The 25,103-nt window shown below is 44.0% G+C and overlaps 1 protein-coding gene across 1 annotated transcript in view; it reads right to left on the reverse strand.

The window, feature by feature from the left end:
• LOC124043287 (CUB and sushi domain-containing protein 3-like) overlaps positions 1 to 25,103 on the reverse strand; it is a 720,075-nt gene that overhangs the window by 151,661 nt on the left and 543,311 nt on the right. Inside the window, exons 32-36 of the mRNA XM_046361728.1 lie at positions 19,286 to 19,399; positions 18,329 to 18,424; positions 14,633 to 14,836; positions 5,857 to 5,981; positions 5,220 to 5,316 (exon numbers count right to left, since the gene is read on the reverse strand). Coding sequence (XP_046217684.1) covers positions 5,220 to 5,316; positions 5,857 to 5,981; positions 14,633 to 14,836; positions 18,329 to 18,424; positions 19,286 to 19,399 — 636 coding nt within the window. The remainder of the gene's footprint in view (positions 1 to 5,219; positions 5,317 to 5,856; positions 5,982 to 14,632; positions 14,837 to 18,328; positions 18,425 to 19,285; positions 19,400 to 25,103) is intronic.

Consider the following 25,103-nt stretch of genomic DNA (forward strand, 5'->3'; position numbering starts at 1 on the left):
GCACGCTGAAGCTCGTTTTCTGGAGGGACTCCACGCAGTGGTTAAGGATGAGATTCTCTCCCGGGAGGTTCCTTCAGATGTGGACTCTTTGATTGCTCTCGCCATCCGCATAGAACGACGGGTAGATCTTCGTCACCGGGCTCGTGGAAGAGAGCTCGCATCAACGGTGTTTCCCTGCTCCGCATCGCAACCATCTCCCTCCTCTGGCTTTGAGACTGAGCCCATGCAGCTGGGAGGGATTCGCATCTCGAATAAGGAGAGGGAACGGAGGATCACCAACCGCCTGTGCCTCTATTGCGGAGTTGCTGGACATTTTGTTAATTCATGTCCAGTAAAGCCAGAGCTCATCTGTAAGCGGAGGGCTACAGGTGAGCGCAACTACAGTCAAGTCTCTCCATCAAGGTCCTGTACTACTTTGTCGGTCCACCTACGCTGGACCGGTTCGGGTGCACATGTAGTGCCTTGATAGACTCTGGGGCTGAGGGTTGTTTCATGGACAAGCATGGGTTCGAAACATGACATTCCTTTCAGAGAGTTAGATAAGCCTACGCCCATGTTCAAAACTTAGATGGTAGTCATCTTCCCAGTATCAGATTTGAGACACTACCTTTAACCCTCACAGTATCTGGTAACCACAGTGAGACTATTTCTTTTTTGTTTTCCGTTTTAACGTTTACACCTGTTGTTTTGGGTCATCCCTGTTAGTATGTCATAATCCTTCTATTAATTGGTCTATGTAATTCAATCCTATCCTGGAACATGTGAAGTGTTTAATGTCTGCCATCCCTCCAGCGCTTCTGTCCCTACTTCTCAGGAGGAACCTGGCGATTTGATAGGAGTGCCGGAGGAATATCATGATCTGCGCACGGTCTTCAGTCGGTCCCGAGCCAACTCCCTTCCTCCACACGGCACTGATTGTAAATTGATCTCCTTCAGGGGATGTATGTTAGAGGTAGACTATACTCTCTGTCCCCCGAACGTAAGGCTCAAGGATTATTTGTCATGTCTCTTGAAAACGCATGGTACCATAGTGCCTTCTTCTTCTCCGCCGGGCGGGGTTCTTTTTTGTTAAGAAGAAGGACGGTATCTGCGCCCCTGCGTGATTATCGAGGGCTGAATGACACCTAACGGATAAGAATCGTTATCCGCTAGTCCCCAGATGGCTGTCATCAGCCTTCGATGGAGCCAGGTGCTTTCCTCGACTAAGTTGGACATCCTCAGCACTGCTAGTCTGTTACCATCTGAATAGGGCCAGAGAGGGGGACAGAGTTTTAACACTCCGTTAGGGCATTTTGAGTACCGGGTTCTGCCGTTCGGTCTCAGTCAATAGCTGTTTTTCAGGCATTAGTTAATGATGTTCTGAGAGACATGCTGAACATTTTGTTTTTGTCTATCTTGACGATATCCTGATTTTTTCTCAAATTCATGTTCAGCATTCGACGTGTTCTACAGCGCCAGAATTGTCTCTACGTAAAAAGCTGAGAAGTGCTCTTTTCATGTCTCCTCCGTTACTTTTCTCGGTTCCGTTATTTCCGCTGAAGGCATTCAGATGGATTCCGCTAAGGTCCAAGCTGTCAGTGATTGGCCCGTTCCAAGGTCACGTGTCGAGTAGCGCTTTTCATTTCGCTAATTTCTATCGGCGTTTCATTCCTATACACACTCCCATCTCACAGCTCTTAAAACGTGTTTTAAAAAGGTCCGGTTCCGCCCAGGGAGCTTTTGAAAAAGAACGTTTTACGTCCGCTCCTATCTTGCGTTACTCTGACGTCTACTAGACAATTCTTGTCGAGGTTGACGCCTTCAGAGAGGCGTGGAGCCATTCTAGCGCTTCCAGTCACGATAAGATCCTGCGCTTATTTTCTCATCGCCTGTCGCCATCTGAGCGCAACTATGATGTGGGTAACCGTGAACTGCTCCGCATCCGCTTAGCCCTAGGCGAATGGCGACAGTGGTTGGAGGGGGCGACCGTTCCTTTTGTCGTTTGGACAGACCATAAGAACCTTGAGTGTTCTGCCAAACGACTTAATGCCCGTCAAGCTCGTTGGGCGTTGTTTTTCGCCTTGTCTGAGTTTGTGATTTCTTACCGTCCGGGTAGCAAGAACACTAAGCCTGATGCCTTATCCTACCTGTTTAGTTCTTCTGTGGCTTCTACATCCCGAGGGGATTCTTCCTTATGGGCGGTTGTCATGGCTAACAGTCTGGGGAATTTTCCCAGAAACCACTCACGCATACTGCGCCCCAACAGATCCACAGTAACCTCCTTTTTGCACCTGTTTCACTGCCCTGGCTGTTCTTCAAAAAGGGCTCACTCTGCCAAGTTAGCTGGTCATCCCGGTGTTCGAGGCACTCTTGCGTCTATTCAAGCGCTTTTGGTGGCCGACTCAGGAGCTGACACTAAGTTAAGGCTGCTTGTTCGGACTGCGCGCAGACTAAACGGGTAACTCCTCCTCCTGCCGGTCGTCTCAGACCGCTCCCCATTCCTTCTCGACCATGGTCTCACATTGCCTTAGACTTCATTACCAGGTCTGCCTTTGTTGGGGGGAAGACTGTGATTCTGGAAATGATGTTGTCGACTAGGTTCTCTAAGGCGGCACATTTCATTCCCCTCGCTAAACTTCCTTCCGCTAAGGAGACGGCACAAATCATTATTGAGAATGTATTCATCATGGCCTCCCGTTAGACGCCGTTTCAGACAGAGGCCCGCAATTCACGCCACAGTTTTGCCAGGGAGTTCTGTTGTTTGATTGGTCGTCCGTCAGTCATCCCCAGTCTTATACGGTCAAGCAGAGAGGGCCAATCAGACTGTATGCTGCATACTGTACCATCACCATTTCTTTCAGAAACCCTGTACATATTCTTTATCAGCTCCCACTGTGCAGAAGACAGTAGTTTTGGAATTGTTAGTTAGTCTGCTACCGGGTTATCTCCGTTTCAGAGTAGTCTGGGTTACCAGCCTCCTCTGTTCTCATCCCAGCTTGCCGACCAGCGTTCCCTCCGCTAACGTTTGTCCAACGTTGTGAGCGCACCTGGAGGAGGGTGAGGTCTGCACTTTGCCGTTACAGGGCTGCACAGGCAAGACTAAACGCTTATTTATACAAGGTATTGTTGCGGCCAGATAACTTTCCACTTCCCAGAGAGACCTTCCTCTTACGAACAACATTTCAGTAAAAACAACTCCATTGGTCCGTTCAACATGTCTCCCAGGACACAATCCAACAAAACATTTACACATCTTGACGTCAGATGGCCCATCCTGTCTTCCAAAACACACTGATTTCCCTCCCCCCTCCCGTCCTTGTCGAACCTATTTACAAGGTACATAAGATCATGGACATGCGTTCTCGGGGACGGGGTCACCAATACCTAGTGGATTGGGAGGGTTAAAGGAGAGGAGTTGGGTTCCGTCTCGGGACGTGCTGGACCGTTCACTCATCGATGATTTCCTCCGTTGCCGCCAGGATTCCTCCTCGAGTGCGCCAAGGCGCTCGGTGAATGGGGGGGTACTGTCATGTTTGTCATTTATTATCATGTCTTGTCCCTGTGCTCCCCATGCTATTCGTTTCCCTCTGCTGGTCTTATTTGGTTCTTTCCCTCCTTCTATCCCTCTCTCTCCCCTCCCTCTCTCACTCTCTCGCTCTCTCTTCTCTCTATCGTTCCGTTCCTGCTCCCAGCTGTTCCTATTCCCCTAATCATCATTTAGTCTTCCCACACCTGTTCCCGATCCTTTCCCCTGATTAGAGTCCCTATTTATTCCTTTGTGATCCGTTCCTGTCCCGTCGGTTCCTTGTATTGTATTCACCATGCTGTGATTATTTCGCCCTGTCCTGTCGTGTTTTTGCTGTGATTGTGTATCGCCCTGTCCTGTCGTGTTTTTTTGCCTTCATCAGATGCTGCGTGTGAGCAGGTGTCTCTGTCGACTACGGCCTGCGCCTACCCGAAGCGACCTGCAGTCTGTGGCCGCTTCTCCAGTTGTTTCCCCTCTACGAGTCTAGAGGATTTCTGTTATTCCGTTTTGGACTTAAATAAACTCTGTTTCTGTTAAGTCGCTTTTGGGTCCTCTTTCACCTGCATGACAAAAATAAGCTCTTTAAAGGTTCACTTCACCCTTACTGCTTGTTGTCCTGCCATAAATACGAATCCCCCCCAAAAAAGATGGGACAATCAATTAGTGATTAAAGGCTTATGTAAAACAGGAACATAGTAACACCGGGTAGTTGGTTTGTGAATCAACCTTTTGCTTGTGTTTCATACCATTCAGATGATAAACTCTCAGCTACTGGTAAGGTGCTATTTAGCGATACTAACAAGTGGTTAATAACAGACTTAAATAACAGTGAACAGCTATGAAGAGAACAAACATTGTAGCTACAGCACTTGGACAGCTTGGACAGCTGTAAACATGACGCAAGTTGTGTCCATCTCCCTACTCCATTCTCCTACGTGTCCTCCTCACATCATTCCCTCTCTAACATCCTATTGTTCCAACCTTCAGCAGCTTCCTATAGATTGTATAGGTGATGAGGCAGGTCAGATCTGTATGGACCAGCTCACAGCTCCACATTGTGGAGTGGCCCTGTCCTCCAGGCCTTAGCATGGGACTCATACCCAGTTGAACTTCCACATTACTGTCTACCCCCACGTCCTCTTCCCACTCTCCACCCCATAGGCCAACAAGGAGCGTGGCTGATGCTGGGTCCCTATTGATGTGCTCATCAGCCATGGTATTATTGTCAATGCGGCTACAGAAATCAGCAGGAGGCAGCTCCCTTGACAGGCCTGGCAGGAATTGATCTGTAGTACACAGTCAGGGAGGGTCACATTGAACCACATGTGTTCCGACTGGTAGAATTATATGATCATGACCGTGGATGCAAGAAGGTGTATTTCTTGAGGGAAAACAACTCATTTTTCCAGAAATGTATTATAATGATCTCGGAAAAGGATTTCCGTGTTATGAGATACATTTTGTGTTATGAGATCATGGTCATGGACGCAGGAAGGTGTTTGTCTTGAGGGAAAACAACTTATTTTTCACAGTAAATTATTATAAAGATCTCAGAAAGGGACTTTCTTGTCCTAGAAATATAGCTAACTGTAACTCTAATTGATGGCCAAATCAGGATGACATTAACAGATATCACAACACATTTGTGATGCTCAATAAATGAAGGCACCAGAAGTGTTTTTAAAAATGTTTAAATACAGGATCTGTAGATTACCTGAGTAGCTGCCCAGTCTAGGAGCGTGGTTGTCACCTCCGTCATAGAAATCCAGAGAGTCCCAGTTGTGTTCGGAAGCAAAGCTCACCACCTGGACCTGAGGAGTTCGAAGTCAGACCCTTTTCACACTACCTCACCAACCTGACCCGAACTAGGCTAACTCACTAATGCATGATTCATACTATATCCCACACAGTACTATACTGGCTTGCATATTATCTTTTCACATGATCCTTTCCAGCACTGTTCCAGCCACTATGGCGGATGCGTAAGCAGGCCACCACAGTACAGCTCGATGTGGCTTGGCTCAGTAGTGTGAAAAGGGTATCAGCCAGAGGAAGAACACTCTCATGCAGAAACACACATACACTTCGTTGTCACTTAATTTTATAAAACACATTGAAAATGTACTGTAGATAATATTCAATGGAAAGAGATAGGGGCCAGAATTGAGGTTCAAAACACAGAGCACTCTTACTGGCTACATTAAACATTTACCCTTTAAATAATTAATAAGCTATTAAGCATTCCCTTTGTTAAAAGTTTTAACTTCTCATACTGCATGGCGATATTGTTAAATCTCAAACATCTATATTGGTCCATGGGAATTCAAACAGAACAGAAGAGGGCCTCTTACTTGGATTCCAGCGCCCTCGGGCACCGAAACCTTCCAGACGCAGTTCTGATTGTTGTCATAGGGCTCAGGGTAACCCGGGGACAGGATGGTCCCCCTGCGTGCCGTCAGGGTCCCTCCACACGGCACTGAGGGGACAAAGTCAAAACACAGAGGGATGTATGTTAGTACACCGTACAAGTGCCTGTCCCATACATTGGCACAAGCACATCAGACATCCAAGGAAAACAACATGCTACATCAGACATCAAACTACATGCTGGCTAGCATGTATGTCCTAATATGTTCACCATATACATGGGTCTGTGCTTTGATGGACGCACCGAGGGCTTTTAAATAGACACCTCACTGAGATACAGATATCATTATGTAGCTAGTACAACCAGATGGCTGTGCTGTGCCTAATGGAGCTAGGCGTGCCATCTCCTCGACTGTGTTAGGACATCCTAAATGAGCACTGCTAGTCTGTTACACTTTCTGAATAGGGGCCCTGGTTACCTCACTGGAGACAGAGATTTCACTATAGATTTCTGATTTATAGTGAAGATTCAGTGAGGTCTCAGTCAATAGAAGATTGTTTGACTAACATAGAGAGAACAGATGTTGGACAAGGGACGGTTAATCAAATCTTAGATAAAGGCATTCTTTGCTGTGACAGACAGTGATTGTAGAAAAAGTAAAGAGGTCTAAAATAATGTAATACCTCACGTTGACCAATCAGCACAGTTCAGGTTGACGGCTATTGTCGTAGAGACATACCTTTTCATTCTTATCGGCCTCATACCTATACACACATCCCATCCCACCATGATTAAATAAAACTTGAATTAAAAAGGGACAATTAAAAAAAAGGGAATGCTTGTCGGATGTGGCAGGTCTTGCAAACTATTAAAGACTACAAAGGGAAGCACAGCCGGGAGCTTCCCAGCGACACGAGCCTACCAGACGAGCGAAATAACTTCTATGCTCGATTTGAGGCAAGTAACACTGAAACATGCATGAGAGCATCAGCTGTTCTGGGCGACTGTGTGATCACGCTCTCCGCAGCCGATGTGAGTAAGCCCTTTAAACAGGTCAACATTCACAAGGCCGCAGGGCCAGACGGATTACCAGGACGTGTCCTCCGAGCATGAACTGACCAAATGACAAGTGTCTTCACTGACATATTCAACCTCTCCTTGTCTGAGTCAGTAATACCAACATGTTTCAAGCAGACTGCCATTGGCCCTGTGAACAAGAACACTAAGGTAACCTGCCTAAATGACTACCGACTCATAGCACTCACATCTGTAGACTTGAAATGCTTTGAAAGGCTGGTCATGGCTCACATCAACACAATTTTCCCAGAAACCCTTTGCATACCGCCCCAACAGATCCACAGATGATGCAATCTCTATTGCACTCCACACTGCCCTTTGACACCTGGAAAAAGGGACACCTATGTGAGAATGACTACAGCTCCGCATTCAACACTATAGTGCCCCTAAAGCTCATCACTAAGTTAAGGACCCTGGGACTAAACACCTCCCTCTGCAACTGGATCCTGGACGTCCTGACGGGCCGGCCCGAGGCGGTAAGGGTAGGTAACAACACATCCCCAACGCTGATCCTCAACATGGGGGCCCCTCAGGGTTGGGGAATTGATGGGAAATGATGTAAATATATCACTAGCCACTTTAAACAATGCTACCTTATATAATGTTACTTACCCTACATTATTCATCTCATATGCATACGTATATACTGTACTCTACATCATCGACTGCATCCTTATGTAATACATGTATCACTAGCCACTTTAACTATGCCACTTTGTTTACTTGTCTACATACTCATCTTATATGTATATACTGTACTCGATACCATCTACTGTATGCTGCTCTGTACCATCACTCATTCATATATCCTTATGTACATATTCTTTATCCCCTTACACTGTGTATAAGACAGTAGTTTTGGAATTGTTAGTTAGATTACTTGTTGGTTATCACTGCATTATCGGAACTAGAAGCACAAGCATTTCGCTACACTCGCATTAACATCTGCTAACCATGTGTATGTGACAAATAAAATTTGATTTGATTTGGGTTGCGTGCTCAGTGCCCTCCTGTACTCCCTGTTCACTCATGGCTGCACGGCCAGGCAAGACTATTTTTATTATTTAATTTACCTTTATTTATACAGGTTTTTTCTCATTGAGATAACATCTCACTTCCCAGAGAGACCTTGTCCAATAGCAGCAGGGAACAACATTTCAGACAAAAACAACTAACATACACTAACACAACATTAAACAAAACCAGAGACACACATACAGTACAACAAAAACATTGTACATTAAAAACACAAACATCTTGACTAAAAACAGATGGCCTAAAAACACACTCTTCTATGATATATACATCGATCAAGTGTTTAAACTCCACCAACGAAACTAGATCATCACATTTTAAAAGGTTAATGACAGAATTCCAGGACCACGGATCTAAGTAACTAAAACTATTTCTAACATGACCTGTTCTAATTTTTGGTACTGTTAGAAGCAAATCAGAATGGGACCGTAATTTATATTTATTTACTGACCTGACTAAAAAAGAACAGAGATAAAATGGCATTTTACCCAATATGGCCTTATAAATCAGTGTATACCTGTGTTTAAGCCTACGCAAGGTCCATGACGACCAGCCAACAGCACTGTGTTAGACGTTTCTGATTTGAAATTAACCTGAGAGCACTGAATCAAGTGCTCTCAGGGTAGTGGCTGAGGCCTGCATTTATATAACATCACTAAAATCTAAAACCGACAGTAATGTACATCGTACCAGCTCCTTCCTGGCCTCAAAAGAAAACCAAGCATTATGCCGGTAATAAAATCTTATTTTCAGCTTGAGCTTCCTTATCAAGTTCTCTACATGCACAGTGAAGCTCAGCTTATCATCAACCCACACACCCAAATATTTGTACACTATACTCTATAGTATGTCCAGCCAATGTAGCAATGCATAATTTTAACATGCCTGGCATTTGAAAATACCGTTTTGTTTTACCCGAATTTAGAATCAGCTTTAAATCATACAGATTCTGTTGTATGATGTTAAATGCTCTTTGGGCATTTTCAAAAGATAAAGATAAACTACTACCACTTGAATAATTACAGTATCATCTGCATAAAAATGAACATCCGCTGTTTCAATAAGATCCCCAATGTTGTTGATATACAAAATGAACAACAGTGGGCTCAAAATAGAACCTTGCGGAACACCTGAGCACACCTCTTTGGACCATCCGCCATTACACATTGTGTATGATTTGATAGGTAATTTATAAACCAATCTAGAGCATGACCAGTAATTCCTCAGATCCTCAGTCCACGGTGTCAAAAGCCTTCGACAAATCAATAAAAACAGACACACTATGTAACTTCTTATCAAGAGCACAGTGGATGTAAATTAAAACCTTCAATTTTGCTGAAACAGTGCTGGCCGAAGACTTCTTACATTTATATGCAAAAACTTCAGGCCACTCTGACTACTTAATTCGGCAGGGGTAAGAATGTCAGGACCTGGATTAGACTGGACATTTCCAGACAATAGAAGCAGCAAGATAATGGCAAGTCTAGATCGAGGGTTACAACATTTGGAGTTACAGACAGCAGTTGAACGAGAATCCAGAGTCACCAAAGTCTTTAACGCCACATATTTCAGGAGATGTATGAAGTCCAGAGACAAGGTTAAGTACCAAGAGAACAGTCCTGACAAGTCTAGATATTTAAATTGCTTTAGTAAGTGCAAGAGTCCGATTTCTCCCATATTGTTCGGGATAAATGTGCATAGTTCTCATGTGCAATTCCAGAGCAAGCGTGGTGTTTCTCACAATACTTGAAAACTAAACAAATAGTTCAACCGCTGATCAATAAAATTTCAGCGATGTATGCGTATGATGTAGCCGAGCAAAGGTCCGGGGAGAGAGAGAGAAAGTGGTGAGGGCACTTCACCACTTTCTGCGGTCCAGTTGTCAGATTTTCCTGGGAACTTTTACAAAGTATGCATCGTATTTTCCTACCATGTCGCTCGGGACCCATTCTCCATGCATGTTGTCTGCAAGAAATGTAAGTATTAGCAGATCACGCTAACCTCAGTCCGTTCGCACCTTCAAATTTTTGTATAACACCATCAATAAGTTTGCCGTTGAAACAACAGTGGTAGGCCTGATCACTGACAACGATGAGACAGCCTATAGGGAGGGGGTCAAAGACCTGACCTTGTGGTGCAAGGACAACAACCTCTCACTCAAGGTGATCAAGACAAAGGAGAGGATTGTGGACTACAGGAAAAGGAGGACTGAGCACGTCCCCATTCTCATCAACAGGGCTGTAGTGGAGCAGGTTGAGAGCTTCAGGTTTCTTGGCGTCCACATAACCAACAAACTAACATGGTCCAAACACACCAAGACAGTCATGAAGAGGGCACGACAAAACCTATTCTCAGGAGACTGAAAAGATTTGGCATGGGTCCTCAGATCCTCAAAAGTTTTTACAGCTGCACCATCATGAGCATCTTGATGGGTTGCATCCCTGCCTGGTATGGCAACTGCTCGGCCTCCAACTGCAAGGCACCACAGAGGGAAGGGCGTATGGCCCAATACATCACCGGGGCCAAGCTTCCTGCCATCCAGGACCTCTATACCAGGTGGTGCCAGAGGATTCCAGCCACCCTAGTCATAGACTGTTCTCTCTGCTCCCGCATGGCAAGTTATACAGGTGCACCAAGTCTAGTTCCAAGAGGCTTCTAAACAGCTTCTACCCCCAAGCCATAAGACTTCTGAACATCTAATCAAATGGCTACCCAGGTTAGGGTAAATTGACAATGCATAGAAAATAAACAGCGAGTAGCAGGAGTGTAAAAACCAAGGGGGTCTGGGTGGGGGGCAATGTAAACAGTCCGGGTTGCCATTTGATTAATTGTCCAGCAGTCTTATGGCTTGGGGGTACTATAGAAGCTGTTAAGAAGCCTTTTGGACCTAGAGTTGGCGCTCCAGTACTGCTTGCTGTGCAGTAGCAGAGAGAACAGTCTATGACTTGGGTGACTGGCGTCTCTGACAATTTTTCTGGCCTTCCTCTGACACTGACAAGTAATTAGGTCCTGGATGGCAGGAAGCTTGGCCCCAGTGATGTACTCTGTAGTGCCTTACGGTCAGATGCTGAGCAGTTGCCATAACAGGCAGTGATGCAACCGGTCAGGATGCTCTTAAAACCTCTTTGGGATAGGAGGCAACATTTTCACTTTTGGATAAATAGCGTGCCCAATTTCAACTTCCTGCTACTCATGCCAAGAATATAAGATATGCATATTATTAGTAGATCTGGACAGAAAACACTCTGAAGCTTCTAAATCTGTTTGAATCATGTATGTGAGTATAGCATAACTTATGTAGCAGGCAAAACCCAGAGGACAAACCATTCAGATTTTTTTTTTGAGGTCACTGTCTATTCAATGAGTTTTGCAGTTCCTACCGCTTCCACTGGATGTCATCAGGTTTTGGAAATTGGTTGAGGTTATTCCTTTGTGTAATGAAGAAGTACGGCCATCATGAATTTGTGTCATTTGAAGTGTACTTTTTGAGAAGGCGCATGACTGGAAAAGGAGCATGAGTTTGTTGTCTTACTGTATTGAACACAGATTGTCCCGTCTACAATTTGATCGATTATTAAAGTTTAAAAATAACTCAAGTTGTATTACAAAAGTAGTTTGAAATGTTTTGGCAAAGTTTACAGGTAACCTTTGAGATATTTTGTAGTGACGTTGCGCAAATTGGAAGCTGTTTTTTTCTGGATCAAACGAGCCAAATAAATGGACATTTTGCATATATATCGACGGAATTAATCGAACAAATGGACCATTTGTGATGTTTATGGGACATATTGGAGTGCCAACAAAAGAAGCTCGTCAAAGGTAAGGCTTGATTTATTTATAATTTCTGCGTTTTGTGTGGTGCCTGCTGGGTTGAAATATGCTACTCTCTCTTTGTTTACTGTTGTGCTATCATAAGATAATAACTTCTTATGCTTTCGCCGAAAAGCCTTTTTGAAATCTGACATGTTGGCTGGATTCACGACTGTAGCTTTAATTTGGTATCTTACATGTGTGATTTAATGAAAGTTTGGATTTTATAGTATTTTATTTGAATTTTGTGCTCTACATTTTCTCTGGCAATTGTCCAGGTGGGACATTTGCGTCCCGCCTATCCCAGAGAGGTTAATTAATGGTGCAGCTGTAGATCTTTTTGAGGATCTGGGGACCCATGCCAAATCTTTTCAGTCTCCTGAGGGGGAAATGTGTTGTTGTGCCCTTATCATGACTGTCACGGTGTGTTTGTGTAACAGTATAACTTTAGACCATCCCTTCGCCTATACCCGGGCGCGAACCAGGGACCCTCTGCACACATCAACCATAGTCACCCACGAAGCATCGTTACCCATCGCTCCACAAAAGCCGCAGCCCTTGCAGAGCAATGGGAATCACTACTTCAAGGTCACAGAGCAAGTGACGTCACTGATTGAAACACTGTTTATTGCGCACCACCGCTAACTAGCTAGCCGTTTCACATCCGATACATTTGGACCATGATAGTTTGTAGATGATGTGGACACCAAGGAACCTGAAACTCTCGACCTGCTACACTACAGCCCCGTCGATGTTAATGGGGGCTTGTTTGGCCATCCTTTTCCTGTAATCCACGATCATCTCCTTTGTCTTGCTCACAATGAGGGTGAGGTTGTTCCCCCTGTTTGTTGAAGGGCTGCCAAGTATTGTCCTCCGAACCGGGTGAGGAGGGAGAGAGGTGGGAGAGCAGAGCGTTGTCAATAGCACATGCTGGTATCTAATGCTGCCAGAACAGGTTTTTTCTTTCCTGCTCAGATGATCAGATACGATGGTGATGCTATCTGTGAAGGATAACGGTGTATACTAGAGGTCAGCGCTAAACACTTTGTTTCAACAACTAAGACCAGGTAGGGCCACACTGATGGCTGTCTAATATTGCAGCAGAAATGTCTGATGGATGAGAGAGAGAGAGAGAGAGAGAGAGAGAGAGAGAGAGAGAGAGAGAGAGAGAGAGAGAGAGAGAGAGAGAGAGAGAGAGAGAGAGAGAGAGAGAGAGAGAGAGCAACGGGAGAGAGAGAGAGCAACGAGAGAGAGAGGGCAACGAGAGAGAGCAAAGTCCAATATATCTGTGTCAGGCGCTTAAATTATTCAACAAATTCACTTCAGAGCAATTTCAACTCATCCATATTTTACAGATGATATATAAAATGCAGCCATAGTGCTAAGATAATCACAGAGAAAATCCTATGGACCGTATCCTTCCCACTGGAAAACACAAGCGAAAAACATAAAAACTAAACTAAAAAGACTAGTTCTACATCAGGCCAAAAAGGCAGCATGGAGAGAGCAATTCATTTGCAAATATGGCCCTGTCAATTTTGTCCTCCCTAATGCATTGATAGAGGCTCTTCACCTCCAGATAGCTAGATAGAAGCCTTTCACCGCCACATTAGACAGATGCCATTCATTCAAAGATAGCGAGATAGAGGCCAGTCCTGAAAGAGCAGACTACAGCTGAGGTCAAATCCTGTTTATGAACTACTGTACTCTGTGTCACCCTCCTTTGCTTTGGAGCAGGGCTTGACAGGAAAGGACACCATGTCATTCTGTCTCTGCCAGTGAGGAACAGGGAGCTATGACAGATCAAAATGTAATCTACAACTCTCCCATCAGACAGGCACACACTCTGTCTACTGTACCCCACCAAGTACACAAAAAGAGCCTAGAAAAAAATCCCTGTCTTAAAAGTAGTGTGATAAGAATGTCGATCTGGCTCAAAAACAGAACCTTGAATATTGGTGTGTGGTCTGCAAAAAGAGGATGTCGAAAAAACGCTAAACTTACTTGACGAGAAAAAAGGGAGTCTTTAAAAGACCCTTCAAATGTAATCCAATTGACAATGTCTTAGAAAAAAATAGACATTATTGGAACCAAGGTTTAAAAATAACTGATATTGGCACAAGATGGAGGGAGAGTTGGAACATTTAAATAACAAAATTACTGTTAACAAACATTTAAGCTTAATCCAGTATAAACTAATGTGTAGAATTTATTATATATGAGACACAATTCACAAATTATACAGCACAACGGCAGAGTCATGTCTTAAGTGTAAAACTATCAATGACTCAATAATTCATGCCTTCTGGGAGAGCTATAAAGTCAAAAAGTTATGGGCGGAGTTAGAAAGTTTGCTGTTTTCACAATAATAGATTGCAGTTCTCTTGATAGTCAAAATGTGTAAGAAACTGGCCAGAGCGCCCATCGGGAAAGAGAGTGAGAGTGTCATCTCTCAGTTTAACTCTATACTCTCATCAGAGGCAATCTCTTTCTCTCACACTCTCTCTCTCTTCTCTTCTTGCTCAACCCTCTGTCTCTATCCTCTCTCCTCTCCTCACCACACTCTTTAGACCTGGCTGAATGCACAGCCAAGAGGAAACATTCTGTTCAGAGTGGTAAGGAAGGCCCTCTGAGGGACCCTCACAGCCAAAACCCCAGTCTGCTTTCGTGTGCACACTCACGCTCCCACGATAATGACTTTGCCTCACTTAAGAGGCGGCCCGAGACGATTGGCATGTTGACAAAGCTCGTTAGCGGTAGAACAATCAGGGGTGTTTCTCACACACGGTAGCCAATCACCGTAGCCGGCAATTGGCTTGGAGGCCAATCATACTGACCAACACAAGTGGGTAGCGAGTCGTTCCATTGGGCCAGGGTGTCAGGGACGGTCTCACAGCGGATGGCGGTGGAACCGTGCAGGACGTATCCAGGGTTACACTCAAACAGGACCGAGGCACCCATGGCAAAGTCGTTCCCGATCCTTTTGCCGAAGCGAGGCTCAGGGACTGAACTGCACTGGGTGGCACTGGTCCTTGGGACAGCTGTGGATAGGATAGGAGGTGTCAGTAAAGCAATGGAAGAAGAAACAGCAGCAGGGGGAGAAAAACTTCAAATTAGATATACCCAATCTCTCACCATAGACTTTCAGCTAGCTGGCTAGCTAGCTAACATGACATTTGATAATGGGTTCTGAGGTAGGATATAACATCAATGCAAAACCACGTCTGAGACAGACCAGCACCACGGTGTTCTTAGGCTTTGTAAGAGCAGAGGAGAGCGTGTGTCTGTTACCTTCATCATCCACCCCTGAGCTCTCAGAAAAACTATTACACACTTGAATACTGAAGGCAGGGTTATCACATAAACAAGAACCGTCTGACTGAATCTGTCATTTGTGTAAAAGTCTGGTGGTGTTCTATTTAAACAGAACATTGAAATTGGGATTACATTTTGAGAAGAGCAATAACTGAGCTATTGAGTGGGATTTAAGTTAGCAGGCCTAGCTCGCAATTGCAAAAAAAATGAATGAGTCCAAAAATGAGGGAGGAAGGATGGAAGGGAGGCAGGGAGGCAGAGAGGCAGGGAGGCAGAGAGGCAGGGAGGCAGAGAGGCAGGGAGGCAGAGAGGCAGGGAGGGAGGCAGGGAGTTGTTGGGATCCGTCCAGGAGTTAGGCTTAGCATGGATCAGGGGGGAATGAGACTTCTACACTGGAAGATGCTGCTGCAAGATGGGACCCTATTCCCTATATATTGCACTACTATTGACCAAGGCCCATAGAGCTCTGTTCAACAGTAGTGCTCTATGTAGGGAATAGAGTGCCATCTGGCACGCAAAATGACTCTGAGGGGAAATGTGGAATGTGTACAATTTGCAAAAGTTCTAAGAAGCTTGATCATTCTAAGCTTTTTGGGGATATGTGAAGCATCTTGCTGAGCAGGACACCTCTGTGCCTGTGATAGTGCTGAACAGACAGCTTTTTGGGGCCAGGCAACGTCATCAACAGATAGCTAGCTGACAGAAAAATTTAAATGTACCCCTCCTGCTTCTGCACACTAGTGATGACTTTATGTACTCTATGGAAGTGTGTGATGTTCTATATGTCAGGCATCTAAAAATAATTGTAATTTACAGACCTGCATTACTCTGGAGAGCACTCTGTAACAACATATCAATAAAGGTCCATGTATTTCACTCCCTGTCACACATTCCAATATTTATTACAAGTGGAGGTACTGAATTCAAAGGATCCTAATGTTTATAGTCATTTCGAACACATAGTGACAGTGGAGTGTAGGCAATCCTTACATGCACAGCTAAACTCAATCCATGCCTCTGGCTTGGCTGGGGTTGGATGAAAGCGACTTGCTGATTCATTTGAATAATGTGATGACAGAGCTGAAATACCCAATATTGGAAGACAGAAAGGGCTTAGTTTTGTATGCATGTTGCCAAAATTAGTATAGCCTCCGAGTCATAAGGATGTCCTAATATGGACACTGCACACATGAATATTTAAGTATAATTTATGAAATAAACTTTTTCAGGACCCTGTCTTTCAAAGATAATTTGAAAAAATCTAAATAACTTCACAGATCATCATTGTAATCATTGTAATCATTGTTTAAACACTGTTTCCCATGCCAGGGCAATAAATTGCAATGTCCATACTGTGAGATGCCTAAGACGGCGCTACAGGGAGACAGGACGGACAGCTGATCGTCCTCGTAGTGGCAGACCATGTCTAACAACACCTGCACAGGATCGGTACATCCGAACTTCACACCTGCGGGACAGGTACATGATGGCAACAACAACTGCCCGAGTTACACCAGGAACGCACAATCCCTCCATCAGTTATTGTGAACATAATCAGAATTTGTTGGTAACATATGTAAGATGTTTTATATTCATCATATGTTTGTAAGTTACTTCTCATCAGAATGGTATTTTTGTATAATACTGTGGCAGGTTTGCATTATCTGTTCTATGTCAAGACTAAGTTGCATGGACCGCAGAGAGGGGAGAGGTCAAAGTATCATCATGTGTGAACATATTTTTTGCTCCACTGTGTCTGTGTGCCAGTTCACTCCCTACTTTTCCCATCGGGGATGGCAGTGTCTGGAATCATTCTATCCCCTCCGCGAGTTTGTCCAGCATTGGTTGTATTTAGAATTGGTTGTATCTAAATGACAATTTGATATATGCCTGTTGATATGGAGGGTTGGTTTATGGTTCTGAGTTTGAGAGAGGAGACAAAGCTGAACAATGAATTATGCCGATGCTGTCTTATCCTGTGTATCTTTGCTATAAAGGATCCCATTTTGCCATTGTGTTGGGACTCTCAACTTTTCATTAGAGATACTGAACTGTTGAAAGTCAAAATGCTATTGCAATGTGGAGGGGGCTCTCAGAGAATTCACTGAGAGACACTGAATTACCTGAGAGTCACAGGATTGTGATAGAGCTGATATAATTAAAGATGAACTTTGATAACTAACTCTGACTTGTGTGTGTGGTTTGCTCCCATGATTTGGTAAATAGAGGAAATTTCCACGACACAGTGCTCAGACTGTCCGCAATAGGCTGAGAGAGGCTGGACTGAGGGCTTGTAGGCCTGTTGTAAGGCAGGTCCTCACCAGACATCACTGGCAACAACGTCACCTATGGGCACAAACCCACCGTCACTGGATCGAACAGGTCTGGCAAAAAGTGCTCTTCACTTTTGTCTCACCAGTTTTGTCTCACTCGTTGTTTTATCTCACCAGGGGTGATGGTCAGATTCACGTTTATCGTCGAAGGAATGAGAGTTACACCAAGGCCTGTACTCGGGGGCGGGATCGATTTGGAGATGGAGAGTCTGCCATGGTCTGGGGCGGTGTGTCACAGCATCATCGGACTGAGCTTGTTGTCATTGCAAGCAATCTCAACGCTGTGCGTTACAGAGAAGACATCCTCCTCCCTCATGTGGTACCCTTCCTGCAGGCTCATCCTAACATGACCCTCCAGCATGACAATGCCACCAGCCATATTGCTCGTTCTGTGTGTGATTTACTGCAAGCCAGGAATGTCAGTGTTCTGCCATGGCCAGCGAAGAGCCCGGATCTCAATCCCATTGAGCACGTCTGGGACATGTTGGATCGGAGGGTGAAGGCTAGAGCCATTCCCCCCAGAAATGTCTGGGAACTTGCAGGTGCCTTGGTGGAAGAGTGGAAGAGTGGGGTAACATCTCACAGCAAAAACGGGCAAATCTGGTGCAGTCCATGAGGAGGAGATGCACTGCAGTACTTCATGCAGCTGGTGGCCACACCAGATACTGACTGTTACTTTTTTGATTTTGACGCCCCCTTTGTTCAGGGACATTATTCTATTTCTGTTAGTCACATGTCGGTGGAACTTGTTCTGTTTATGTCTCAGTTGTTGAATCTTGTTATGTTCATACAAATATTTACACATGTTAAGTTTGCTTAAAATAAATGCAGTTGACAGTGAGAGGGTGTTTCTTTTTTTGCTGAGATCATCTATGGAAGACAAACCTTGGTAGACAAAGTGAAAGCCCTTAGCAGTCTCCGGGCCGACCGTGGTGAACTTTATGGTTATCTGGTTGCCCGTGCTCAAGGGTAGAGACTCTCCTGAAGAAAAGAAAAAAATGGATTTCAATGATCAATCATACACAACTTACAACTCCACCATACACAAACATTTCACAGGATGAAAGGTTATTCTTCTGATTGATGTGCAGGTTGGCTGTCAAACAACTGATGATCCGACCCAGTTAAAGATAAATGTATCAGACTCCATTGGATTAATCAATCATGTTGATCTGATCTGGCGTTGTTTAACTCTGATGCCTGTTGTGCTGAACTAATCAGCTGTTAGTTCAATGTTATTCTTGAACAGAACATTAAGAGTCAACAAGGGACTCGTGCTTTGATAGAAGGCCTTATTGATTGCCAACGGACCCCTTTCATTCCACCTAGTCGTCTTCCTCTTCTTCTTCTTCTTCACAGTCTCCCTGGAACTTTGGTGGTCTTATCCCCGATAGAAACGGGGGAAATGTACAGCCTTTTATTAGCACTTACCTCCTTGTTAAGAGCATCTCATAAGGTGCTGCTGTTTACATGGTACAGACCACGTCATTTTCCCTCCGACATATACACACACAAGCAAGCAAGCAACGTACACACATGCACACACACACCAACGCACACACGCACGGCTCAATAGCTCAGCGTGACTGAGGGTATGGACCCAAGGGGAACAGATACTTTGCTGAGAAATACTTTGCATGGAGACTAAAGTGATACTGAATAAATGGGTCCAATATGTGACTAATGGCTCTTGGGATGTGGCTATAAAGCATTCTTGTACAATAACCCAGCCCAGAACCCCGAACAGCAAGCACAGTGACAAAGAGGAAAATCTCCAGAACAAAGTTAAGTGGCGCTTTCACTGACGTGTCTGTCGTTGTGTTGTGTTGCTCTTTGTATTACCTGAGTGGGAGCCAGACAGAGAAGACAGGAGTGGAGACTGCTGCGTAGGCCCATCATAAATGTCCACAACGTCATTGAGTGATGTCTGGAACAAGACAAATTGCCCAAACAGCACTAAAAGAGAGAAAGAGAGAAAAGAGAAAGAAGTCTTTAACTAATTCAAATGCTAACAAAAAAGCTAGCACCATCGTGTTAACAAAATTCATAATTTCACACCAAGCTATCAAAATAGAAACGAGTCCGTTACTAGTTTTCACAGGTGTACTGGCTGTTTAGAAAATGCATGAGAGCTAAATTGTGACATCTATTTTAAGCATAGTCTCAGTGGATGGTAGGTACTAAAGCATGGCAAAATAGATTACAATGTGTCATTATACAATTACTGTTTTGTCAACTGCTCCTCCTCTCTTTGGCAATGAGCATATTGAGCTGCTTTAAAAAAAATACATTGTGCTAATAACATCACAAAAGTACATCATTATTCTTCATTACAACAGCAGTGGGCGTAAAACTGTGGCAGGGAATCCCCGAGGTAACTGCACTGTATGTTTATTTAAATCTTTTAATTGGAAACCTCTCTGAGAGTCTCTTAGTGTTCTGAGCAAAGCCGCATTACACTGGTGCACACTGTGGGCTTCCTCTCAACTGTACACAGTAACACAGAAATATCCTTATTTACCCTCCCTAACCACTTTGATGGCGTTATTGTGAAAGCAGAAAACTCTTTACCCAGCCAAGTCATTAGCATAACAAAACTCTACCGTATTTGCCCTAAATTGTTACGAAATGACTACTTCTTCTCGGGAGAAACAGTATGGTGTAAGTCACTTAGTTGCTGATTTCTCTAACTTCACGTTCCCACCGACCCAAATTCTCTTTGGTTTCCAAGAAGTAAGCCCAATGATGGATGCCCAGTCAGGGTTGGACATTTCCAGTAACTTTTGATTTTGAAATTAGGAGATCCAAATTACATGTGTAATCACTTAATATATGAGATTAGGGTGAGCACTTATGACACTCACTTGCACCATCTTGCCCTACTAACTGTCTATTAGGAAGTCAGTTAATCATTTTACTGCCGTGGGGCTAAATCAGGGTCACACAGAGGGTTTCTTGGTATTCTTAAATAAAGTATACACATCACACAGATGGTTATGGTCTTAAATAAAAGAAGAAGACACCTGTAACAGGTCAGATATAGAGTTGAAATGTACTACATTTTGAGTTTGCATCCCAATATTACACTTTATATACATCAAAGAAGACTGAAATATAACACAATGGTTTGACATAGAAACACTGGAATTGAAGCAAAAATGAAATCAATAAAGTGGTATTAATTCATTATTAATTATCGGCCCCTTGAGGCCGATTTGGTCTTTTGACTGCAGGAAAGGGCTACGGATGCTAATGAATCTACAGTATCTATGCATCTACATAATAGTATGCTTATAGGACTGCTATGTTGTGATTAAGCCCACAGCTTCTTTGGTTAGTGATGCACAAGAGATGGGTCATTACACCCCATGGCCATCCCAATAGCAAATATACTGTATGGAGGTCATACATTTTGCCTGATTCCCTTTGATTTCCTGCTTCGATGAAATGGTATCTTTACAATAACGGTCACCATGGGAAACAGATTCGGGACCGAAAGTAGGAGGGCTGATTAAGGATCCGCTTTGCCTTTTAGATTGCAATGAATAACATTGCATGGAAGGGAGGGCTGATCCAAGATCAGCACTCCTACTCTGAGATGCTAGATACATACAACCCTTGTCTAATACTATATACAGTTGCTTTTGAATTGCAAAAATCCATACTTTTTACCAGAAAAGTATTACAGATTTGAATCTGTACTTAAACAGAAACGTAAGAAATGATGAGATTTGCCAGGATGTTTTACCCAAGTTAAGAGTAGTGCCTTTGAGTTGTATGCCTAAGTAGACAAGATGAGTGTGTGCGCGACTCCTCATGCATATATTTAGTACAGGACAGGGAAAATACAAACACGCGCAATTGGGCATGTACCAACAAGGCCATTATTGATGGGCCTTTATTCATGATATGCTGAAGAGCCCAACTGCACAGAGGCTACGTTCCAAATAGCACCTTCAATAACACAAGATGAGAGAAATGCTAACTATCACTGCAACACGTCTGTATCGCCTGAACACACAATAAGAAGCATAGGCCAATAGTTTTGGTTAGGGAAGAGCATATGTAATTTTAACGTAGGCATAATAGCCTACGGTCCAGTTTTAATTCCATTGTATTTGGGGAGTGTGGGTTTATAGTGTGGGGAGAAGTCCAACAGCTTTGTGTTAAAATGTCAGTATTTGTAGCAGTCATGGTATTGAACTACTGTACACACACCGACCTCCCTCCCAAAACGCCATACCACTGGCAACCTCAGCCTGCCCACTCCAATACTGGGCCCATGTCAGGGGAAAAAGCTCAAACCTTCCCCAGGGAATGTGCTTTGTTGAACGGAACAGAGAGAACAGAGAGACCACGGTCCATTTACAGAGTACTGTGTCTGGGAGGGACGCCGGGAGACTGACTTTCTCTTCAGCAGACACGTACTGTAGAGCAGCACAGCTTTATGTGTTGGAGCGATGCATGTTTTTGGGGAGTATTGTCCCAGATGCGAATTCAATAAATACCCAATATTTAATTGAAAATTCCTCTCGTCTTACGGCTTTGATATCAAAGCTCACTCTAATGTCTTGCAATGTAACAAGAAAATGTGCTGCCAATAGCAAATAGACTAAAACAACTGTATGCCACGGAATCCGGAGAAGACCTGAGTACCAGTTTGACCACAGCTCACCCTATGGTTTGTGCCATCCTTCAGATTTCGGACCCAAACCTCCTAAAAGGAAAAGTAGGCCAACTTCCACATCTGTGTTAGCTCTTGCCAATATTACTTAGTTTAGTCAAGCTTATGTATCAGCATATTGGCCTTCGTCAGAGCCTTTGTGACCCATTCCTCATTTGAATAGGTTTCAGTGTGCACTCCAGGTAAGGACAGCAGTTTTTCAGGGATATATTTGATCCGTTGAAACAATAACAAAGAAAACTCCCTGCCACTTTTATTGGTAAACAGCTGAGGGATTTGGGCTTGAGAACCACCTTCAAATTCATGGGCTATGGATAAAAAGACTGACCGTCCATGATATCAAAACCATGTTTTGAGGCTGCACAGTGCTTGTTTACATTTACTTTGTTTACAAACATTGGAGTAAAACAAGCTTATATTTTGGGTTCTGAACTAAACTCACGAGAAAATCATAAGTTATATTCTTCAAGAATCAATGGGTACATATCATAAATGTGTAAGTCCGACAATGGATGTAGCAACTGCCTCAAAAAAGAGTTCACATGAAAAATCTTAGACAGAACACTCACACGCTGAGCAGTACCACTCAAAGTCATGTTCATACATAGCCCAGATATTTCGCTACAAAGCCAACTGCCTGACAAGCAGAGAGACAAGCTCCTCGTTGCACAAGCACCTAGGTTGAACCCTGTCTTCCAGCCATGCTCTCTCACACACGCACACACACACACACACACACACACACACACACACACACACACACACACACACACACACACACACACACACACACACACACACACACACACACACACACACACACACACACACACACACACACACACACACACACACACACACACACACACACACACACACACACACACACACACACACACAGTTAGCACTTCCAGAGCTAAGTGCTCCAGCGCAGTGCCCACAAGCAGAGTCTGCGTCCCAAACGGCACCCTATTCCCTAAGTATTGCACTCATTTTGAAGAACCCATAGGGCTAGTAGTAGGAGTAGGGTGTCATTTGGAACATAGCCTTAAACACCTAGCTCTAAACACCTAGCTCAGCACTATTTCAGGAAGTAGTTTCAACAAACAGACCTCCGCCACACGAGATTGCCCTTTACCAAACGCGTCTCGCTCACCTAACATGTTCTGACAGATGCTTCCGAGGTTATATGGAAATGAAACCGATGATTAATTCAGATTCCTTTTTCCGTCCTTTTTCTTAGGCGTTAAGATACCTCTCTAAAATAAAAGACCTTGCAAGTTGCCGTTTTGTTTCTGGTTCGTTGTCTTCCCTGATGGCGCCTTGGTTGGAACAGATTTCCATTTCATCCGTTCTTTAAGGTACAGAGGGAGAAAAAGATGGAGACTTTTCTGAGATGAATGAGGATCTATAGCTGACGTTATCATGCTCAATAGCAAAGTCTACCAACACCCACACCCACACACACACACACACACACACACACACACACACACACACACACACACACACACACACACACACACACACACACACACACACACACACACACACACACACACACACACACACACACACACACACACACACACACACACACACACACACACACACAGCCAAGGTACAGTCGTGGAAATACCGAACAGAAGTGTTAAGGGCAGGTACAATACCCCATTGTACAAAGCATACAATTACCATCTGTAAGATGCAAAGTGTAAACATATGACTCAAGGTCGAACAGAAGCATGACTTCTTTGGCTGAATTAATTATATTCAAATGCTATAACTTTCCCAACTTTCCCAGGTACAATGTTGAATATCAAATGTTGACACTGAAATAATGTGTGCAATAGTCATCATGGCTTTCATTTAAAACCCTTTCAACCTCTAAAGTGCAAAATAAACACAATTAATGATGGGAGACATGAGAAAATCTCCTCTGTGCCAAAAGCTCCCAATCCAAGCATAAAACAGGGAATACATACAGTATTACTGAAATATAAATGCCTTGGCTTAATGCGATTCACTCTTCAATAACCTTGCAGCAGAAGGGAAGATCTCTGAATGTCACACTGGACTAGAATCTCAGTCTGCAGTATTCATGAAATCAGTGGAATAGAGCCAATAATAATCAGGCGAGGGGCTGGGATCTTGAAAATGTCTCATATTTAAAGGAATTCATTATCTGGGACCTGCGTCCGTGGGATAAGGAGCTAGAGGACAAAAGGGTAATCACCCCAGCGTTGGTCCGTGCTGCCGTTGGGTGGCCTGCTGGTGTTCTGACTTTACAGCTAGATAAAGCGTCTGTACACACACACAGGGCCGTAGTACATCTACTCCTCTCGCCAACCCATGCACACGCGCACGTGCACAGACACACGCTCACACACACACACGCACAGACACACAAACACGCACCCAAACTACCGGCGCCCCAACGTGGTAGATATACATTACCAACAAGATCTCATAGTTTCCCTTTGAAATTCCACGTATTATGGATATTTTTGGATGCATTCATTCTGCATGGTTACTGGGTTAAAACAGAAACAACTCAAAGGTTAACAGTTTAGTACAAAATCATTAAAAACGTATCATCAAGTATTTTCACGGTTTGCCCAGAGCACTGTGAACTGCAGACTACCAAAAAACACTCTGTGTGACCCTGACTTAGCCCACTGCAGTCGAACCCTTTACCCTAACCCTAATCCTAATTGTAACCCTAACCCTAAACCTAACCCATGAACTTAAAATAGCCTTTTTCCTCATAGGGACGTGGAGAATGTCCCCACAAGGAAGAATTGTCCTTGTTTTACTATCCTTGTGGGGACTATTTTAGAATAGAAGAACCAACCCATTCACACACACACACACACACACACACACACACACACACACACACACACACACACACACACACACACACACACACACACACACACACACACACACACACACACACACACACACACACAC

Source organism: Oncorhynchus gorbuscha, linkage group LG09 (assembly GCF_021184085.1).
Source record: "Oncorhynchus gorbuscha isolate QuinsamMale2020 ecotype Even-year linkage group LG09, OgorEven_v1.0, whole genome shotgun sequence".
Lineage (NCBI taxonomy): Eukaryota > Metazoa > Chordata > Actinopteri > Salmoniformes > Salmonidae > Oncorhynchus > Oncorhynchus gorbuscha.